Source organism: Gadus macrocephalus, chromosome 23 (genome assembly GCF_031168955.1).
Source record: "Gadus macrocephalus chromosome 23, ASM3116895v1".
NCBI lineage: Eukaryota > Metazoa > Chordata > Actinopteri > Gadiformes > Gadidae > Gadus > Gadus macrocephalus.
Window position 1 is genome coordinate 2,682,010 of NC_082404.1, and position 22,658 is coordinate 2,704,667.

The window sequence follows — 22,658 nt, forward strand, 5'->3', positions numbered from 1 at the left end:
AGATGGGAGATCCCGACGTGAGAGCCAGCCGCCCCGCAGCTCGCTGCCCTCCGACGGCCCACAATGCAACGCGAGGCTAGCGTGTTCCCAGTGTGCGGAGAAGAAAACAACAGCGTTAGCGCGCCTCCACAACAGGCTAGCGGCACGGCGACGAGCTACACGGACCGCGACGACGACCAGGACTCACCAAGGGACACGCGTTTGTCTCAAACGACCTAGTATTAGTCAAATGGTGCGAGTACTTTAAGAGTTGCGAACATTATCAAACCACCGAGGACATTTAAAAGCTTATATTTCGTGGGGATTCGTATTCGCAGGCTAGCTAGCTCGCTAGCTACCCGCGTCTCTATGTTCGAGTCTGTTCCGACCGCGGCGGTGGCTGCAGCGGCGGTGCCATGAACAGTGGACTCCCCGCTTCAGCTGCTCCGCTCGGAGGTGTCGCACTGCCCAACGTCAAGGTGAAGTTCTGCCGATATTACGCTAAAGACAAGACGTGCTTTTATGGGGACGAGTGTCAATTTTTACACGAAGAGCCATCCATGGCAAGCATGTCACTGCACGGTGGCGGCGGGAGCCCCGTCCCGTTATCTATGGCCGGTGGTGGAGCCGTGACGGCGGCGGGGTTTTCCCTCGCTGGTCCAGCGGCGGCCTGCCCAGGTGGCGCTGGAACCAATGTCTCAAAAAAGAGCGAACCCATGGGGCCTGCAGGCACGCCTCTGGACGGACAGTTATTGACCAGTGAGTATGGTTGGATAAGTCTAAAAGACCAGATCACTATAGCATTGTGACCGAACTTGTCGGCCTCATCTGGCTTTGTTAAAATAGAGTCCGGGGATTCATTTGGGCCCTTGACCTGCACAGAAACGTGGGTCTCCCTTCACTCCTCCTGCTTGTTCGAAGTAGCCAACACATGCTCAGTGGCCAGTGGTCTTTTTCTAATTTGGGACTTAAACAGCCCGGTTTTGGTAGAATTTCCCAAATGAGCATTGGGGAAATGAACGTATTTCACTAAGCATCATGCAGGAGGCCCGTTTGTATGACAGCTGTGAGCTAGCTTCCACGCTAACTAGTTGTTTTGTCCAGATATTATTGATTGCCCTTGTCGTTTAATCAAACGTGTCTCTGTTGACACCGGTTACAGTTAAATGCAGTTACCATAGGGATGCAAGATTAACTCCTTCTCAAAATGAGATGATAACTAGTGTGTAGCTCAGATCGCCATGCAGGGACCATTGTTTTTGTCCTGTGTGGACAAGGTTTCCTCAAGTAAACAAGCAAGCACGTTGCTAGTTCCAACCTATGGAGGGCTTCCCTTACACTCCAATGCGATGCAACTTTAGATTATTCTCAATAGCAGTACATATTTTTTATTGTTGTCTCATTAATGTGAATAGAGTAAGAACAATAGTATACCCCCACATATACTACTATATTAAAGTTATACTTTTCTTATCTCCAGTCCCAGGGATGGAGGGCGGAACCCTGACTGATGCCAATCTTACCAACTCATACTTCAGCAGCAGCTTTATTGGCGTCAATGGGTTTGGAAGCCCGGCAGAATCAAAGTACTCGATGATGCAGGTATATGTTAAAGAGTATCAATGTATTTATTACTGTGTTCATGTTATGATTTAAAGCCTGTTGTAGCATCCAGCTGCAGCCTCAGTCACATAGCAGTGTAGCACTGTCAACTGCCATGATGGGCTGATATTACTATTGAGCATGAGCAGACACCTTTATCCACAGTGAATTCAGATGCAGTCATTAAGCAGCTGGTAGGGCTAAGGCATCTTGCTCTGGCCTACAGGTAGGCTTCGGACAGTGGATTGAATACAGCGTCTTTGCTGGTACTGGTTATACTCACTGGAGATGTACTGCCCATATTTTTGGCAAATTGTTTTGTTAATAATGTATATAATGTGATTTAGTTTAGGTATCCTTATGTATAGAATCCAGTATTATATTAAAAAGAAATCTTGATGGTCTTCATTTTTAACAGAAAGCAGGCAGTAGCCTGCTCTCCTCAACAATGCAGGAGAGTAAGATAAACTAGTCAAATTTCACAGTATAAAGTATTATAGATTTATATATTTGAATAATATAAAAATCGTTAGTCTCGTATTATAATCTAAATATAAGCTTTTTATGTACAATGGATAATGTATGTAGCGCAGTAGAATGGTACCTTGTGATAAGTGAGGGTTGTCAATTTAGGCCAGTTCAGATCCAAGAAAAGGTAGACAGACGTTCAACATGCTTAATGGGGTACAGGTACATACTGCACACACACAGTTTAGTTTATGTGTATCAAGACATCTATGTTTAATACGGATACAGGGCAGGTTCTCAACATGTCTGGCTGCTTCCGGTTTCAGAGAATGACCAGCAGCAGCAGCTCCCCCAGTCTCCTCAATGATGGTGCCAAGAACTTCAGCCACAGTGCTCAAGGTACCACTCCACCCATGGGAAGAGCTGAGGGGTAGCAGCTCATCTCTGGTCCCTCGATCACCAGATGAAGAGCTGAGGGGTAGCAGCTCATCTCTGGTCCCTCGATCACCAGATGAAGAGCTGTGGTGCAGCAGCTCATCTCTGGTCCCTAGATCACCAGATGAAGAGCTGAGGGGTAGCAGCTCATCTCTGGTCCCTAGATCACCAGATGAAGAGCTGAGGGGTAGCAGCTCATCTCTGGTCCCTCGATCACCAGATGAAGAGCTGAGGGGTAGCAGCTCATCTCTGGTCCCTAGATCACCAGATGAAGAGCTGAGGGGTAGCAGCTCATCTCTGGTCCCTAGATCACCAGATGAAGAGCTGAGGGGTAGCAGCTCATCTCTGGTCCCTAGATCATCAGATGAAGAGCTGAGGGGTAGCAGCTCATCTCTGGTCCCTAGATCACCAGATGAAGGGCTGAGGGGCAGCAGCATAGCGTAGGTTCTCCCGCATCGTGATGGGTCTTTTCTGTTTGCTGCAGATCCGGTGTCTTCCCCTGCATCCTCCCTCTTCAGTGATTTCGGTGCTCTTAGCATATCGCAACGGAGGAAGGTACGACTGAAACAAGCAACTACTAGGAAAACATCTACTTGGCTTTGAGATGATTGGTGTTGAACTATAGTATGTCATGATGATCCGTGTCTCACTCATTGGATTCCACTAGTGTAATAGTCGTGGTTGTCACTGTGTTGCCAGGCTCCAAACCCTACAGCGAGTGAGTTCATTCCTAAGGGAGCGCCCCGTATGGCCGCCATGGCCAGCGCCCCTGCCTTCCCCTCCCCGCTTTTCCCCCACCCTGGGCTGGGCAGCTCCACCACGGCGGCCCTGGCTCCAGGTGAGGCTCCGGTGCATAAAGGCTGAACTGCACACGTAGCGATTTACATTGTTCTGTCCAACACCGCACCAGGGTGACACTAATTGTTTGTCCACGTTAGGGATGTCTCTCTCAGCCGGCTCCTCCCCCCTCCATTCCCCGAAGATCACGCCCCATACCTCGCCCGCCCCCCGCAGGCGGAGCCACACCCCCAATCCTGCCAACTACATGGGGCCCACGGCCGCAGCCGACCAGGGCCCTCACATCATCCAGAAGGAGACGGTGGGAGGCACCACCTACTTCTACACGGACAACACCCCCGCCCCCATCAGTGGGATGGTACGTCCTGCCAGAATGGCAAACTTTGTACCTGAAGTGTTTATGTCATAGTTGTAAACCGACTTATAGATATTTAGAGCGATATTTTATCGTTATGTTAGAATTAAGATTGACCTGAATAACAATGTTGGTCATCTTTTTTTCACATCATCCGTTCTATTGTTGCCAGTAGTTCAATTCCAGTAATTAATTATGTGTACCCTTTGTGTCAATATTTTGGTGACACCATCACGTCATAGCGTTTCATTGCTGCCACCATTTTAACGTGGTCAGGAAGGAGTGTGAAACTTGATTGAACTCTGTCTGTTCTACTGCAGGTGTTTCCTAGTTACCACATCTACCCCCCCACTGCGCCTCACGTAGCCTACATGCAGCCCAAGGCCAACGCGCCCTCCTTCTTCATGGCGGATGAGCTCAGACAGGTATACCCCAACCCTCTCCACAGATAGCTTGGGCGCAGTAAATCAGGAGGTAGAGCGGGTTTTCCTGGTACCCGAAAGCTTGCTAGTTCGATCCCCGGCTCCTCCTACCTAGAGTGTTGAGGTATCCCTGAGCAAGACGCCTCACCCTCACTGCTCCTGACGAGCTGGCTGATGCTCTGCGTGGTACACTCCGCTGCCGTGTGTAAATGTGTGAATGAATGGTCAATTTGGATAAAAGTGTCCGTTTAGTTTTCCAGTAGTTGGGGCACATTCCCTTCCTGGTCAAATGCGGGATGTGAGCGGTGGGAAGTTGTGGTGTTTTGAAAATGTTACTGTTTTCTCTTAAGTTAGGAATACGTTTGGTTAATAGTTGATTGTTTAGATGGTCACAAGCGACCTGTTGACTTGCATACATACAAAAAATATCTGGTATTGTCCTGATGTTTATCCTGCAGGAGCTGATAAACAGGCATCTCATTACCATGGCCCAGATTGACCAATCAGAGAACCCAGGTAAGACCCTACTATTCCGTGATGGTTTGGTTACCGATGGTGTAAATCCATGCAAGTAAGTTTCTGTAATCCATGCAAGCTTTATTAACTATGATACAAATTAGAAAAAAGGGCAGTGGAAATATTTCTTAACATTAAAGCTAGGATAGGCAGCGGAACCAGAGTAAGATATATTTTGAAAGAATCCAACCGAAACATCCACCACTCCCCGAGGCCCTGCCTATAAAAACACATGGCTAGCTTGCTGGCTTTAGCTAGAGGTGTGCTACCCTTGTTGAAGACTCGGGTCCAGTCTGACGCGGTCATGTGCAAGCTGGTAAGTACAGGTACACCTGTACCTGGTGGGTGCAGACAGGAAGAAATCATTTCATTTGGCGTCAGCGCCAGGATCAGATACCTCTTAAATTACATTTTATTGGGCAGTGCTTGTGATTTATTCATGATGTGAACAGATTTCCCAAAAATATGACTATTTTTGTGTGTGTGTGTGGTCATGCCTGTGCGTCTGGCAGGTGTTCCCTCTGAGGTGGACAGCTACCACAGCCTGTTTCCCCTGGAGCCCGTGCCCCCGCCCAACCGCATGCAGAAGACCAGCAACTTCAGCTACATCACGTCGTGTTACAAGGCCGTCAACAGCAAGGACGACCTGCCTTACTGCCTGAGGCGGATACACGGTGAGAGACGGAGAAACCATGTGGCCGGGGCAGGACAGGAAGCGCTTCTGTTGGGGTTATCCCACTTGAACAGGGTCAAAGTGGACTGAAACAATGACACTTGGATCTGTTTCTCATTCCTTGCCATTCTAGAAGGTGTGTGGGCTGGGGGGGCTCTTGCATCCCTTCCCAAAGTTTCTTCTTGATGAACTGCGTTTAGGGCTGAGCGTTCTAAGGACGCGGGGGGTGTTCTCCCATTGTTACGACCAACTTAAGTGATCCAAAAAAAAAAAGAAAGTAAGCTAGTACCGTTGTGCATCATTATCCTAGTGAGCTATGTTGCATATGAGATGCGCCACACACCGTGGCCTTCTACTGTCAGCGTCTTACAGTATTCTCACCCCTTCAAGGACGGTTGGGCAGCTTCAAATGCTTAGAGGTCAAACTCCACAGGAATACGTGGGAACTCCACAGTAGCCACGTCTACGTTCGAGAGGGGAGGCTGACATTGGGTCATGTGTGTGTTGTAGGTTTCCGTCTGGTGAACACAAAGTGCATGATGCTGGTTGACATGTGGAAAAAGATCCAGCACTCCAACGCCGTCACACTGAGGGAGGTCTTCACCACCAAGGCCTTTGGAGACCACTGTGAGTTTGTGCGTGGGGGTTGTTTGTGCGTGCACACACTTATTTTTTTAGTTTGTTTATCTGATTTAGTTTTATTTTGCACCACTTTATACTTTACAGTGGGGTATGCGTCGATGTGTCCATAGCGAGTGCTTTGACGCAGTTCTAGCGTTGCCTGAGAGGACTCCAGGGAGAATGAAGCATTCTTCACCCCTGGATCATTAATTAGTTATTGAGTCCGATTAGTGTCAAAATAATCAAACAAAACCTCTTAAATATCTAAAAAATAATTGATTTAGAAGAGGCAACTTTTTTTTAGCAGTGTGTCCTTGTGTTCACTTTCTTCTTTCTGTTTCCCACTGACTTCTGCCCTCACTCTGCGTATAGCCGCCAGCTCGCTCATTTGCGCTGTCCGACTCTGTTTGCAGGCAGGTTTTTTTAATGGCTGTCTCTCAACTGCCTTTGGAGCTTTGGAGGAACAGCTCAGTTCCCACGAAGTGATTCAGTGCAGCATGCAAGAGTGGCCCTAGGCTTCCACCTCCCGACTAGCTCACTGTACTGGACTCCCTCCAGACGAGGAAGTGAACCTAGGCCTAATATATGTTGTGGGTGGTGCTGGGGTGACATGACCACCACAACCCAAACTCATGCCTGCCTGCTACACTGAACAACGTTGTGGACACTGGGTTGTCACTCAAAAGCCAACAGTGAGGGCAGCACTCTTAATCGCTGAGGAAGGCGGCTTAATTTCCTTTCCCTTGTTGGCTAGAAACTGTAAACTTTAAGAAATATTATAAAAAAAATTAGACCACCAAGTCTACACGATTGCACAAATACTTTTTATATTTGTAAGTTTTACTTTTGAGGTCAATTTTGCTTCAATGAGTGTGTTGCAAAGCATGGCATTCTATTCACATCAGGTCTTATTTTTCTTCAACTGATTTTTGGTAATTATCTACTACAAAAAATTGAGGAATTTACACCAAACCATGACCAAAAAGTCTGGCATATCTCAATGCAGTGCACGTGTACTTTGAGAGACCAAACATTGCAGACTTTTTATTAGTACCGGTAATATTTGCAATATTATTATTTAATATTGAAGGTGATTGGGGAAACCGCTCAAAACCTGAACATCTGGGAGTTGTCAAACTGAATAGGCATATGTCGACGGGAAGTAAGTCAAGTCAGGTTTATTTATATAGCACATTTCATATGGCATACATAGACACAATGTGCTTTGAGTGGAGAGATGTCATTAAATCTATAATCTAAACAAAAAAACTAACGGAGAAATAATAAGAAAATGGAGTGTTTAAAGGCAAAGACCTGTAGTCATAAATTAAAAGCTAAAGAAAATAAATACGTTTTAAGATCCTTTTTAAAAGAGAGCATTAATTGCGATGACCTTAAATCCAAAGGTAGGCTATTCTAGAGGATTGGAGCACGGTAACTAAAGTTGCCTTGGTGTTAATTCTGGGGGTCGTGAGGAGACATTTACTGGAGGACCTTAAGTTACGGGTTGGATTATAAAAAGGGTTAGGGTAAGAGGTAATGAGGTCTCAAAAGGTCTTGTCCCGCTATGACCATAGTGGGAGCTATTACTCGTGATCAAACCTATACGACGGTTTGATCACGAGCCTGATTTATAAAAAAAAATCAGAAACTTGGTGTCTGGGCCTGATTTGACATGCTGAATCTTTTTGCTTTAAGGACTCATAAGGTCTGTTGTGATAGGTTTCCTGTACCTTCAAAGTTTTGGATAAACCTCTAAAAAAATCTGGAAAAAGTGCCCTGTGATAATATCGTATTTAAAATAGCCGAGTTATGGCAGATTTTATGCACAAATATGAATATGTAAATGACCTGCCATTGTTCAATCAATCACGTGTCCGCTTCAGAGAACCCAGTGGAACTAGAACCTGTTGGGCACATCAAGGACCTCTCCCTTAAGTCGTCTGGGACAGGGGGAGCCGTAACTCATAAATCAAACCAACGATTGCCGAAATTACCGTAGAGGGTGCTATAACGGACGGTCTTGGTTAAACGTTCCATGGCCGCAACATAGATAAAAAGAAATCTGAAACTTGGTTTGCTAGCTGTTGCTGAACATTTTTTGCCATTGCGACACAAGATCGATTCTGCTGTACAGTGAAAATAACGTAAAAAAAAAAACGTACACATGATTTATGGACATGCCTTGTTGAAAGATGGATGAGGAGTCTTGGAAGAAAACAAATCTGGCAGATTATGTGAAAAAGCAATCGATCATATTTACACTTGAAGGGTAGTCAGGGACTGGAAACTACTTGTGTCCCGTAGACCCTCTTGAACGTGTGTCTAGGAAATGAGGGTCGATGGCTCAAAAAATAAGGGTCATGGCGTCAATTTAATTCTGCAATTATACTTGTCCATGTAGTGTTGTCTAGAGCAGTGGTTCCCAAACTGTGTGCCGCGGCACACTGGTGTGCCGTGAGGCAAGTCCAAGTGTGCCGCGGCACACTGGTGTGCCGTGAGGCAAGTCCAAGTGTGCCGTGGGATTTTGTGACAACCATAGCCTACTGCAATATAGTATACAACTATACAAAAATAATTATTTTAATTTACTATATACTACTTTGAATGCACTCATTCCATAATAAAGAGGCAAACTCTTTATCTAAAAACTATTTAAAAAATCCTCAGAGGATCCCACATTTCGCTGTTCGCGCAGTTGCGCAGGTGGGAATTTAATTTAGACTGTGACACATCAAAGCCAGTGAGCGCGCTATATATGCCAAATACCTTCAGACCTTAAAAGAGAGGTTTGAGCGCTATTTACCACGTGTGGCGGACATCGAGGACAATGACTGGATCCGAGACCCATTCAACCAGGAGTCCGAGTCCTCAAACGAGAAGCTCACTATGAAGGAGAGAGAGGAGAGCGCAGAGCTCCGTGCGGACCGGGGAAACAGAAATTTAGTGAGCTCACACTCGATCCGTTTTGGTTGGTTTGTGCATCAGAATATCCAACCATCTCCCACCACGCTATCGACCAACTTCTTCATTTCCCCACCACCTACCTGTGTGAGTTGGCGTTCTCCACTCTTGTTTACATGAAGAACAAGACCAGGTCACGGCTCTCTGTTGAGCAGGACTTGCGAGTGGCCCTCTCCTCCGTGCCACCAAGGATTAAAAAAATCTGTGCATCCCGACAGGCACATGTGTCCCACTGATTTGTTAGTAGGCAGAATATTTACAAAAAAAGCCTGATTCTATATTTTACAGTTATAATTTGTGGGTCAGATTCAAGACCATGCAGCTTTCTCATGGACAGTTCTCTTCTCATGGACAGTTCTCTGCTGAATTTCTGTTTCCTTTGCCTCACCTGTCTGGTTGAAATGGGTGTGTTTGATTAAGCCCAATTTGATAAAGTTTAAATATTTTTGTGAAGTATTTTGTTAATAAATATTTCATGAGTAGAATAGTTGTCTTTGTCACATCTTATTTGGCATTAGTAAATAATTATAAACTTAACAGATAAACAGATGATATTAGTGATAACACGTGTTATAAGGCTATTTTGCACAATAGGTGTGCCTTGAAATTTTTATTTGTCCTTTGGTGTGCCTTGGGCACAAAAAGTTTGGGAACCACTGGTCTAGAGGTACAGTGTCTGCCACATGGACCTTGGGACGCTGGTTCAATTCCAACCTCGACCAAACTTTTTTTGATGCATGGCATGAAATAGGATAATGTTTACTGTACAAAACGCGTAATTTGCTTGAGAAGGGCGGCCGTTGGGATAGGCTGTTTGTGGATGACTGAATACCTCTGGGAATGCTTACATTGCTTGGTTTGCTTTGTGTTCTGATCTCCTAAAATGACCTCTGACTCCCCCACAGCGCTGGTCTTTTCCTATGACTTCCACGCGGGTGCTGAGACCATGTTCAGCCGGCACTTCAACGACCCCACCGCAGACTCCTACTTCACCAAGAGGAAGTGGGGTAAGGGCTGCACACACGGACACGAACGCACGCACACACAGGCACGTACACGCATGCAGGAAACCCACTTCAGAAGAACTCTTTAACACCTCAAGCCTTGGGAGTTGTACGTGTGTGTGAGAGATTAGAGTAGAATATTTTTTAAGGCCCTGTGTTGGTGGTGGAGGACTGAAGGAGGGCCATGGTTCATGAGAGAGCTGTCTGAGGAGCTCCTCATGACGGTTGGTATGTAGGGGCCATGAGGGGGGGGAGGAAACTGTGGTTGAAAGCGTCCCTAAGACCGGGGGCGGGGGGTGGGGGCTACCTGCAGGGGATGCGAAACCACCTGTAGCCGTCAGGCTCCTGAGCTAACAGTGTAATGAAACATCTAGACCACTGCTGTGATTAATACCCCACCCCCTCTATAACCGTGGGTCTCTACTTCATTTTTCCACAATAGATGCACAACAAGACAGGGATGTGATAAGACATTTTCAAAAAGTTAATGAATAGCATAATATTTACAAAATAATAAATGCAAAAAATGCCACCTGGCACACCCTTGTGCACAGAAATACGGTTAGACCACAGTTGGCACTTCCCCTCTCCTGCAGTGGTTTTAAATCTGGAGGTGTTCCAGTGTGTCAGTGACGCTGGTGGTGGTGGTGGTGGTGGTGTGAGCCTGTTCTTCTGTCATTGAATCCTGTGCATGTGCCCGCCTTTTTTATAGGTCAACACGAACCGCCGCCTCCCCGGCAGCACGCCGGCCTGCTCCCAGAGTCCCTGATCTGGGCCTACATCGTCCAGCTGAGCTCCGCCCTGCGCACCGTCCACACCGCTGGCCTGGCCTGCCGCGTCATGGACCCCAGCAAGATCCTCATAACCGGCAAGACCAGGTACAAACACGGACACGCACAGACATGCAAACTGACATGGGCAAAGGCAATGCACAGATTTGCAGTCAGTGTGCCATGCTTGCATAGTTAGATGTTGCACGCACACACAGACAGGTAGATGTTAGACGTGCACACTCAGTGAGTCAGACTACAAGCATAGACAGTCAGATGCATACATATTCGGGCACTCAGAGGAGCTGTGTATCACACACGCGTTCAAACTTCATTCCGAGACCCCCCAGACAGTGTGCTTATTTCATGGGACATGTATAGAACACAAGCTTGCAGCCATTTTCACTGAGCAGGGGAAGTTGTGCTGTCAGATATAACACTGCTCACAAGTGCCCTTTAAGACGACGTTAATTACAGAAGCAGAAAAGGGAAGGGTATCTTGGTCCTGGCTTCCTTTTTCATGCTTTTGGGCGCAATTTATTGCTTCTTTTTGCAAAGTTCCTCCTCTGTTTGCAGGTTGCGGGTGAACTGTGTCGGCGTGTTTGATGTCTTAACCTTCGATAACAGTCAGACCAATCACCTTGCCCTGATGCCACAGTACCAGGTATTTCCAAATCCTCCTAGAATGTCAATGCATTGCAGCAAACCACATTTCATCATCATACGTCATGTTTCCGAGGCTGCATTTGAACAACGGGAAATCTTGGCCTAACAGTTCCACGTCAATTGGCTACGGTTCCAACATTAACAACTGTCAAATAAAAAATATATGCTCAAAGCGCAGCAGAAGTCTATTTACATTTCAACAGGTTAAGTTGACAAAAAAACCAACAATCTTTGGTTATAAATAACCAAAGATTTCTCTTTCTGTAACAAAATAATACTGTTGAAAAATAAACTCCCTTCCATTCTGGGGTAACAGACTTGAACTTGGGCTAACAATATAGGAAAAATAAATATAAATATTTGAATAGTTTGTTAGCACTAACCAGCGTTCCCGTTAAAACGGTGCCGTTCAAAGTGACTGCGTAGGTGTCTGTTTTCCGGTCATTTCTAGGATATGACGGTCAAGTATCCTATTATCGCTTCTTATTAGGCTATGTAGCTTTTATAATGACTTAATCAGGCCGTATAAAATGCTACATTTCGAAGTGGACCGGCCCAGCGGGAGACTTCACGATCTCCAGCCTCTGCTGCAGAGCGAATTAAAATCGCCGGCAGAACGGCCTGGGCGTCTTACACCGTAATACATCTAAACTATAACCGCATTTCACATTATTCGCAATTATTACGCAGGTCTTCTCAATGCCATGGAACGCTCCGTTCACTTGCATGGGCCCTTCACAACTTAATTCACCGGCGGTGAATTATATTTGATAATTCACTTTTGCTTAGTAAGAATAATCCAACATGGTCTCACAGGAATCCGTGAAATGACTACGGTCGGACGGAAACATGCCGATATCCATGTGTGAGCCACGGAATAACATTTACTTGCATTGGAGCAAATTCCGTGGCCACATCACGGACAATTGAAGTGATTCCGTCAGACCACCACAGATTTTGAGTTAAGCCCCCGTGGTCGACTCGCTCGTTGAAACGGGGATCCGTGTGTGAGCCACGGAACATCAGCGTCATTAACTTGCATTGGAGCGAATTCCGTGGCCACATCACGGAAATCGGCGTGTTTCCGTGATGTGTCCACGGATTTCGAGTTAAGCGTCTGACCGTAGTCATTTCACGGATTCCTGTGAGACCAGGTTGGAATAATCATGAGTATAATTGACCGCTGTCAAGGAAAACAACGTTTTTTTCGCCTCTAATGACTGCTTTTGTATCACTCCACAAGTACCGGTACCTTTTCAACCCCAGCGTCTTCGGTTGCTAAGCGACATCAATGCCTTTGGCGGACTATTTCTCTGAACAACACTAGGAATGCTGGTAACAAATAAATTATAAAAAGACGCACCATGTGAAGTTATTTTTTCGTTTTGGCAAGTAGCCGTGTAATAATGAAGTTATTTTTTCGTTTTGGCAAGTAGCCGTGTAATAAGCAGGATAATGTATAGAACATCGCCGGTCATTATCGAAAATAAGCCCCCGAAAGCAAGACACCTCTGCTGCGCGTCGGTGTCCTGTTCGCCTTGTCGGGGCTTATTTTCCCGATAATGACCGGTGTTCTATACATCATCCCTTACATGCCTTTTGTAGGCGCGTTGAGAGGAGGAGCGGGCGTATCCGCTGCCAGTGCGTGTGCATGTATGATACGCAGGTTTGTCCAATAAGTGGTAGTGTACCCGCGCACCATTGGCATGTATGCCCGCTTGTCTCTGTGTGCATGTGTGAACGAGAATGACAGGGTGAAAGAGTGCTATGTGGAGATGAATGAACGGAACGATATTTATGGTAAAAAATCACAAAAAAAAAAAAAGCTGAACAAATTTGGCGCTCTGTGTTCAATCTGTGGCGCTGCGCCACATCGGTCTATGTATGGGAAACACTGGGTTTAGGGCCTGTTACTAGTGTTATTTGTTCCTGTTGGATCGTTTGATGTCTGGTTATATGATCAGCATATTGTACGTTATATGGTTGTCCTAACTGCATGAAATGTGTGTTTGCACAGCAAGCAGACCTGATCTCCCTTGGCAAGGTTGTGCTGGCGTTGGCGTGCAACTCTCTGGCGGGCATTCAGAGGGAGAACCTGCAGAAGGCCATGGAGCTGGTGTCCATCAACTACTCCTCCGACCTCAAGAACCTCATCCTGTAAGGAGTCACACGCTGGGCAGCGTCTAGAGCTCTAGTACCTCCTGTAAGGAGTCGCACGCTGGGCAGCGTCTAGAGTAGGGATCGACCGGGCCGATTATCGGCCGGGCCGATATTCGGCATTTTGACGCATATCGGCATCAGCCTTTTTTTTTTTTTGATCCGACGGCCGATAAGAGATCAATTTAAAACGGGGTTATTTTGGCTCTGATGCAGCCGTGCCTCTCTGTCTGCTGTCACTACGCTGTCTCCAGCATTGTCCCACCCACGGCACCATTTAATTGGTTACACGCTCTGGTTACACGCACAACGGGTAACAGCCAATCAGCATTGAAAGCTGCATGCGCAGTGCTCACACACACGGCGGAGAGGAGAAAAGGTTTTGACTGGTTTGGTTTCGAGGTAAGTTAAGGCAGCAGACTCTCGCGAAATTGTAATAAACATCCCAGTCCTCTACAACTCACAACTACTAGTAACATTACTGTGAGCCCATTAACGTTATCGAAACATAAGCGGCAGCTCTGCTCGCTCGCAGTCCGTTAATAACTCGAAACAAGGTTGCTGATAATATCGATATGGAATTAGTCTGTGATAGTAGAAGTCTGTGCGTAAAAACCTAATAAACTCAATTCAGTCCGGTTTTATTGCAGGGAAGCACGTTAAGCGGTGGTTATACTTCTACAACTGCGTAACGCGCTATCCAACTGCGTAACCACGGAGCCCCTCAAGCCCTTAGGCTTTAAGGTGAAGGCTGATTAGCTTTTAGCGTATCGTTAGCCCAGCGGTCCGCTTTCTCCTTCTCTGGCTCTAGACTCTCAGCAGACTGTAGCGAAACTCTAAAACTCACGACTACTAACGTTACTGTGAGGCCCAATACGTTAGCAGCAGCTGTCTGTTCCTATGATAAACACTGATTATTAAAGTGAAGATGCTGTAGCCTATTTAGTGTTTTAAAACGGTTTAATCACTTGAAACAAGGTTGCTGATAATATTGATAGGTAAATAGTCAGTGATAAAAGTAAGGTGTGTGTGTGTGTGTGTGAGAGAGTAAAATTCAGTTCGTTTTATTACAGGTGTAGCACGATGAGGGGATGGCTAGAGAATAGTGTGTGTGTGTGTGTGTGTGTGTGTGTGTGTGTGTGTGTGTGTGTGTGTGTGTGTGTGTGTGTGTGTGTGTGTGTGTGTGTGTGTGTGTGTGTGTGTGTGCCACATGAGAAACTGACAGCAAAGCACCGTCTGTCTGAGAGAAAACTGTCTGGCAATAATGGCTGTTTAACTAGGGAACTATTTATTTATTAAAATTTTCAGTTAACTTCATAAGAACACAGTGCACTTTTTGTTTTTGTTTGAACTTAAAAGATAGATAAGTAAAAGATCAACATTTCAGTTCAGTTCAGGAAAATTTTAGGGAGACATTTACTTGTTTAAGTATTCTGTTATGTTGTGTTATGTTGCAAATCTGATAAGCTGTTGTGTTTATTAAACATATGCTTAAAGGCATTTAAATGAAGTTAAGTGTTGGAGTTTGTATTATTCAAAATTTTGACGCCAATATTTTCTCTTTTTTCTGTAAATTAATATTGGCTCCAAATATCGGTAATCGGCCCCCTTGAGTGCTAATAATCGGAGTCACACGCTGGACCGCGGTCTAGAGCTCTAGTACCTCCTGTATGGAGTCACACGCTGGGCCGCGGTCTAGAGCTCTAGAACCCCCTCCTGTAAGTAGTCACACGCTGGGCCGCGGTCTAGATATTCAGGTCTTGGGCTGAGGTGTTGGGAGCAGCAGTTATCCTTTAGCACTGTGGTTTAGGATTTCAGATGTTTTTTGGTATTTATAACATACTGTCGGGTGTGATTCAACCCTCGTAGCTGTCTTCACTGGTTTCACTAAAACATCCTTTCATGACATGTTTACATGGTGGTGTATGAGTGTGTGTGTGGGGGGGGGGTTCATGACATGTGGACATAGTTGTGTGTGTGCAGGTAACTGACCTTTGGACATGGTTGTGTGTATGATTCCAGGTACCTGACTTGTTATCATGGTTGTGTGTTTGATTCCAGGTACCTGCTGACGGAGCAGTCTCGCCTGCGAAGCGTGAATGACATCATGCCCATGATAGGTGCCAGGTTCTACACACAGCTGGACGCCTCCCAGATGCGCAATGATGTCATCGAGGAGGACCTGGCTAAGGTATGCAAATGAGCCCTGGCACCTGCGAGAGTGACATCATTAGCATAGCAGAGGAAGAGCGACACGCTGGAACACACTAACAGGCCGGGAGCAGTGAGTATTATTTGCTGGCACCGGGGTCGCCTCTGGTCCTTCTTACTTCCCAGACCCATTTCCCTTCATGTGAGCGGTGTGCGTCCATTAGTTATAATATGGGATTTCTGTTTCTAGGGGACGATCAAACATGACAAAATACCTAATTCAATGTGGTGGAGTAACGTGGGATTATGGGAGTTGTTCTGTTTGCCGTGCGAATCGGCCGAAACTCATTTGAAATACTGTTCGTGGGTGGGGTCGGGCTCCTTCAGACCAGATGTGGCGTTGGGACGTTACACGCAGACTGTTGCGGCGATGTGGGAGGATCACCTCATCGGTGTGACGTCCTGTTGTGAACTTGACCACCCCCCTGATCCAAAAGGGGGGTGATAATGCAGCTCTGGGCGACGCAGTGATCATCGGGCTCTCTTCATCTCACAGCTGCTGGGTAAACAGCAGAATGCTACGATGCTAATGCTACATGGGGAGCGGGGTTCTGCGTCCGTCTTACTGTCCGAGCACGCACGCATGCATGCGTTCGACAAGTACGGAAGCGACAGTTTCACGGGAGTGCGTCCGCTTGTCTTGCCGCTTGACAGGACGCTGAGCCTCCTCTCTGCCCGCTCGCCTCTCCATTGAGAATGCATTATCAGGCCCGACAAACGCCTCCCGTGTGAAAAGGCCTTTATGGCACCTGAAGCAGAGTCCTGCACTGGTTCGGGTGACCTGCACAATTTGGATGAAACGAGCCGGGTCGGACGCCTGAACAGCGCAGGTCGGGCGCGGGTTTTGAGATTGCGAGCGAGACTTCACCGGTGCTGGATATGTTAATCAGCAGCGGAGGAGTCAACTAAAACCGTCAACAGTGGATGATGTGCTTTTTTGCACAACAATCTAAAGCACCAAGCCAAACACCAGATAGTGCAATTCCCATCTAATATTTATAATTTTCCATCGGGTGTGGGTCGGGTGTCGATATCAATTTATAGCGGTCTGGTCGGGCTACTGTCGGAACACGGGGCGGATGCGGTTTTAAGTATTGCGGGTACGGGCGGGTGCGGGGTTTGTAAAATAAGACCCGTGCAGGACTGATTTGCACTGGCACACTAGCCGAAGGTCGGAAGAACGAGTCAATAGTTTACTTGCTCATTGTAAACGCCCGTAGCAGGTTGGGAAATCTTTCTCCTTCGCACAGGCGTTTAGCCGCGCTCCATAATCTCTAGGACCCTCCCCCTCAACACATTAGCCACTTAGAGTGGCCCTTCCCTATCCTTCTTACCTTCATTGGCCTGCTAAAGATTCCGGATTCATTGGCGCCCCTTCCACGTTTAACGTGTAAAAAAAAAAATAAAAGGGCAAATTTACTCGTCGCACATGCGCGACCAGATGGAAAATTCGGTCGCACAGTCTCAAATTTTGGTCGCAAAATGCGACCAAAAAATGCGCGCACTTTGGGGGGGCGCGCAAGTTTTGGTTGTTTCAACATCTTTTTTTTCATTCCCCCCTGAATTTTTCAAATGTCTATAAATACTGGGGATGCACCGATATGAAAATTTTGACCGATATCCGATATTAAAATTGCTGTTACAGCCGATAACCGATATTTACCGATATCGATATTGGTATAAAAACAAGTTTCTATGATGATTTTGTGTACTGAAGAACATGTAAACACTGAATATGAAAAAGTTATTTCTTTCTTTATTTTCCAAAACTTCGAAATACATTGTTTCTTCAACAAGTTACACGGCATCCATAACAAACACAAGTTACTAACAGTGTTAGTTTTAGGCTTCTTTTACTCACTTGCATCTATGAAAAAGTTTGGATCATAAATCACAATAACGATCACAAATATAAAAAATATCTTGACAAGGTTTTATAACTTAAATCTAATTTGCCAATATTCATGGAAACCAGACACATGTCTAATAAATTACAAAAAGTGTTTCAAGTTTAAAGGTGCGGACACACCAAAAGCGTATCCCGCGTACCATGTACGCGCGTAACGCAGCTAAAATGTTGCTTGACCATTTTGTGTCAAAAATGGTCCTACATACGCAGCTAGGCGCCTGTGGCTGCGCTGGATTTAGGAGTCCGAGGAAGGAAACCCAAACGCCGCCGTGTCTGGGTGCATGATAGAGCTTGAATCGGGTTAGATTAAATAATCTCGGATATAAATAACAATAATCGGGTTAAATAACTTCACATGGTGTGTCTGGTGTGTTTCCAGCATTCGTAGTGTTGATCGGCAGAGAAATTTGAATTGCTTTTATGCATGATTACATGCAATTGACACATTGTTGATCTTGGCAGGTATCAGTTTATTATGTTATGTTTATGAATCACATTTCACAATTTACCAGCTCTCGTTTTGAAGACCGAATCACGAAGCCATTTGTTTCAATGGGAATCGCAATGCTCTATACTTTGAACATAAAGTGTACATATTTGAAATTCGTCCCAGCCAATTCACCAGCTCTCGTTTTGAAGGCTGAACAGACAATTTGACTGGAACTACTTGGCAGGTAGTTGTTTTTTTGCGTTAAAGATATTAAAGGGACACTGTGTAAAAATTACTCCCATCTAGTGGTACAATTGTATATTGCATTCAAACTAATAGTGCTCGCTTGTCCAAAAACTACGGTGGGCAGTATGTGCCAAGAAGCTGTGACATGACACCTACTAGGCTACCTCATCGAGTCATTCGAGTGATGAGGTTCGTATCCTAATCAACGCATTGTAATCCGTTGATTTCAACAATGTAACAGTATTCTAAATACCAACAATTTACATTGTAACGTACGGAATCAAATCAAAATCAAATCAAATTTATTGTCATTTTGTTGATTGAACAACAAAACGAGAAGGCGTTTCTCACGGATCAAGATCAACATACATTTCAAACAAACAAACAAACAAACAAACGTCCCAATGATGAATAAATAAATAAATAATAAATAAATAATAAATAAAGTCCAGTGAGAAGATCTGGGACGCTGGTGCATTGAGCATCCTGACAGCTTGAGGTAGGAAGCTGTTCCGCAGCCTGGTGGTGGAGCATCTTAAGCTGCGATAGCGTTTCTTGGAGGGTAGGAGCTGAAAGAAGCTGTTCAGTTTGTTTACGTCCACCCCGTCTCTGCTGCTTCCTTCTCCGGGCAGTTCCGGGCACGGTGTCACAGTGTCCGTTAGTATCCTGTGTTTGCGTAGTATGTCCAGATGCCAGCGAATGCCAGTGATGTTACTCGCTCTCAATGTCCTAATGTTTAATATTGTTTCCCTGTCATAAACTACGTTCGTAGGAAGTCTCACACTCAAACATTCAATCTCAATCTCACAGATCTCAAGAGGGGCCGCTGCGACTGTACGCGCCGCCAGTTAGTCGCCCTGGCAAAGAGTTTACTTCCTCGTCTCCTATCCTGTTCCTAATTCCTCCTCTCGATCTTCTTTTCCTCCGTATTGTCTTCTTTATCAGAGTTGTTGGTATGAAATCCAGTTGTTCGGGTGATAAATCAACTGTCTGGCAAGCGAGTTGAAGCTCCAGAAGGTCCGCTCTAGCGTAAGTGCGTCTTGGTGGATTTGGATACGTGTGACCCCAGCAGAGAATAAACCTCCATAACTTGATGAAGAATGGCTTTTGAATTCCTCCAACGCATTTGACAGTATCCATAAGTCATAAGAATATTGTCATGATTTAAACTCGACAAAAATATGAAAAAGTAAATTAAATATGTAATAAAGTAGCCTGCTGTATGTAGCCTGCGGTATTGCGTTCGCTTTACCGCACCGTTGTAACGAAAAGAGAGCTGAGCCGCAAGGCAAAGCTCTCGATCTACCGGTCGATCTTCGTTCCTATCCTCACCTATGGTCATGAGGGCTGGGTGATGACCGAAAGGACGAGATCGCGGGTACAAGCGGCCGAGATGAGTTTTCTCAGAAGGGTGGCTGGCGTCTCCCTTAGGGATAGGGTGAGAAGCTCAGCCATCCGTGAGGAACTCGGATTAGAGCCGCTGCTCCTTTACTTAGAAAGGAGTCAGCTGAGGTGGTTCGGGCATCTGGTAAGGATGCCCACTGGGCGCCTTCCTTGGGAGGTGTTTCAGGCACGTCCAGTGGGGAGGAGACCTCGGGGAAGACCCAGGACTAGGTGGAGAGATTATATCTCAACACTGGCCTGGGAACGCCTCGGGATCCCCCCGTCAGAGCTGGTCAATGTGGCCCGGGAAAGGGAAGTCTGGGGCCCCCTGCTTGAGCTGCTCCCCCCGCGACCCGACCCCGGATAAGCGGATGACGATGAGGATGAGGAGGAAAGTAGCCTTTCAATGACGAGTCGCTCAAACATAGGAGCGCCCATCTCGTTGCCATGGAAAACCATGTTATACATAATAATAATAATAATAATAATAATACATTTCATTTAGAGGCGCCTTTCAAGACACCCAAGGTCACCTAATACATGCTTACACATCGTCGTTTTTTTTTGGCGTCGATGATTCCTTCTCCTGTGGCGTGGCATAACTATGGTCTTTCAAACAAATGCGGTGCATGTTCAAATTTGCCGGTAAATCTCGTCTCGCTATACTAAGCTCTGTTCCACCGTTACGCTGGCTCAGAGTGAAAACGCGTTTGCAATTCCTGTACGACGTAGTGCTTTTTGACCCTCTCGGCAGCTCATAGACCGGAAGAAAATGGAAGCCTCCATGAAGCTTACCCGTCCTATGTAACCATATTGATATTAATATTAATTATTCTTCGCTCAGGAGGATAAGTGAGATTTTTGGCAGAGATCATTTTACACCAATGAGGACTTATTTATGAATGAATATGTTGATTTGAGGTAATAAATTACTCAAAATATTACATAGTGTCCCTTTAAGGGTTTTCTTGCCGATGATCCATGGCTGCCTTTGTGAATGTCGGCACACATCGATTATTCGTTCGTACCACCCACTGATTACCCACTGTATCTTCAAATACAAAGACATTTTTTTTGTGTAATAAGCAAAGTAACACCGGACAAAGCAATTTGCGTTTGTCTGTGTGCCACTGCCTATTAACACGCTCAATCCTAGGGCTGGGCGATATGGGCCAAAATTAATATCTTGATATTTTTTTACTATATCTCGATACACAATATATATCTCGATATATTTTGAATCTCCTCTAGAGCACATCATAAATGCTCGATTCAACCATGTCTGGCATAATGTTACGTCAGTAATAATTCTAGTATTACTGAAACATAAGTCTGCATGTAGATTACATGAAACAACATATTGTTTAAACTCATCAGTGCTTTCTATTGGAACAATTTAGAACTTGCACATAAGAAAAGGAAAATCACAGCAAGTTAGATTTACCAACACAGCATTTATTCAAACCGTTAATTATTTATTAACAGTTTGAATAATAATTATTATATATACACTGCCAGACGAAGGATCCAGTGCTATTCTTTTTCGAAACCAAATCCTCAGTTTCCATCCTTTTTTCTCTCTCTGGCTGTTCTCACTCACCGGTCGGAGGTACACGACACACCTACAGCAGCGCGCCTTCCAGACTACGTCACACACGCGCGTCCATGAGAATCTCGTGGACTCGTAATGGGCGGGGGGAGTGAGTGTGTTTAGAGAGCCACCGGAAATAGCGAGAGAAGGGAACGCTGTGCGTTAAACAAACCCCGAGAAGCCCAATCCCTATAAGAGCTCCCCACGCTACGGCCATCAGGAGGCGCACAGAGCTTTTGGCCGTGATATTATATAAACAATTATATTATATTATATATTATTATATATAGAGCTCCGGGAGTCGCAAACGGCAACAATCACTTTCTCCTCCGTGCTGCAGTTCACCCCGGACTGCACTGCACCGAGTTTGACGGTTGAACGCTGGTTGGCTGTTACGTTACACATGTCACTCAGTGGCCACGCTGTTGAACGCTGATTGGCAGATACGCGTCTCTACGTTCACTTTGTATGAGATCTTGTCGCCCCGTCGCGTGAAAGCACAACGAGTTTGCCGGCGACGGCAAAAAGAAACATTGCGTGCCAATTTATATTCGATGTTCGCGATAGGGGCATTTTATACATCCCCTGGAGAACATCTCGCGATACATCGCATATATTCGATATATCGCCCAGCCCTACTCAATCCTTGCATTCTCTCACTCACTCGCTGTCACTTCGGACTGGAGCTGAACAGGATAGGAGCTCAACAGCGCCACCCTACCATCAATGTATCACTTATTCAATGGTTAAGAATGGATGTGCACCAATAAATAATATTCAACAAGAGCAAGCGCAGATTCCGAGCACTGATGGCGGAAAACAATAATATATACAGTGGGTAAGGCGCGGGCCAAATAAAATCGGTCGCTGCGTGGGCCCCAAATTGCACAGCCCTGGTCTAGTGTGTCTTGGCGTGTTTTCTGAAAGGCAACGCGTGTTTCCGTCGGCTCAACATAACAATCAATAACATTGTGCAAACTGTACAATAATGTGGCCGCTCTGTGTGTCCTTGGCCTCCGTGTCCTTGGCCTGGTTCACACTGCTGGTTGTGGTGTAGGGGGACCGCTGCTGTGGAAGTGTTCTCACACAGGATGCAGCTAGCTGGGGCCTCGTTTCTATTCCCGCTAGTGAGAGGGCCTGGTGTCAAACCGCTGGGAAGCTGTTCTCCTTTTACCATCTCACTTCCTCTTTCCTCCCAACACCATCGCCGCCGCCGCCATTTTGTTTGACTGTCAGACCAGTCCAGGATGGGTTAAGCTGGTAAGAGGTTACCGCTGGTTATATGGTGCAGAGACTCCCAGTAGGTTTACGGGTCATGAACACTACCGTTCAAAAGTTTGGGGTCGCCAAGACAAATTAATTTTTCCATGAAAACTCGCACAGGACTGATGGATTCTGGAAATGGGCCTCTACACCTCTAGATATTCCACTAGAAATCAGCCGTTTCCAGCTAGAATA

The 22,658-nt window shown here is 45.8% G+C and overlaps 1 protein-coding gene and 1 long non-coding RNA gene across 2 annotated transcripts in view; both read left to right on the plus strand.

Moving 5' to 3' along the window:
- Positions 1–115: 115 nt before the first annotated feature.
- The window catches only part of pan3 (poly(A) specific ribonuclease subunit PAN3), a 32,267-nt gene continuing 9,724 nt past the window's right edge, over positions 116–22,658 (plus strand). The window contains exons 1-15 of the mRNA XM_060044560.1: positions 116–738; positions 1,460–1,581; positions 2,376–2,448; positions 2,969–3,039; positions 3,184–3,322; positions 3,423–3,640; positions 3,958–4,062; positions 4,518–4,575; positions 5,088–5,249; positions 5,759–5,875; positions 9,739–9,840; positions 10,550–10,715; positions 11,184–11,271; positions 13,291–13,430; positions 15,492–15,621. Coding sequence (XP_059900543.1) covers positions 396–738; positions 1,460–1,581; positions 2,376–2,448; positions 2,969–3,039; positions 3,184–3,322; positions 3,423–3,640; positions 3,958–4,062; positions 4,518–4,575; positions 5,088–5,249; positions 5,759–5,875; positions 9,739–9,840; positions 10,550–10,715; positions 11,184–11,271; positions 13,291–13,430; positions 15,492–15,621 — 2,034 coding nt within the window. The 5' untranslated portion in view covers positions 116–395. The remainder of the gene's footprint in view (positions 739–1,459; positions 1,582–2,375; positions 2,449–2,968; positions 3,040–3,183; positions 3,323–3,422; positions 3,641–3,957; positions 4,063–4,517; positions 4,576–5,087; positions 5,250–5,758; positions 5,876–9,738; positions 9,841–10,549; positions 10,716–11,183; positions 11,272–13,290; positions 13,431–15,491; positions 15,622–22,658) is intronic.
- On the plus strand, positions 11,982–13,280 carry LOC132452155 (uncharacterized). Its single transcript, XR_009524250.1, has 3 exons — positions 11,982–12,061; positions 12,428–12,684; positions 12,725–13,280. It is a non-coding gene; the product is annotated as an uncharacterized LOC132452155 (long non-coding RNA).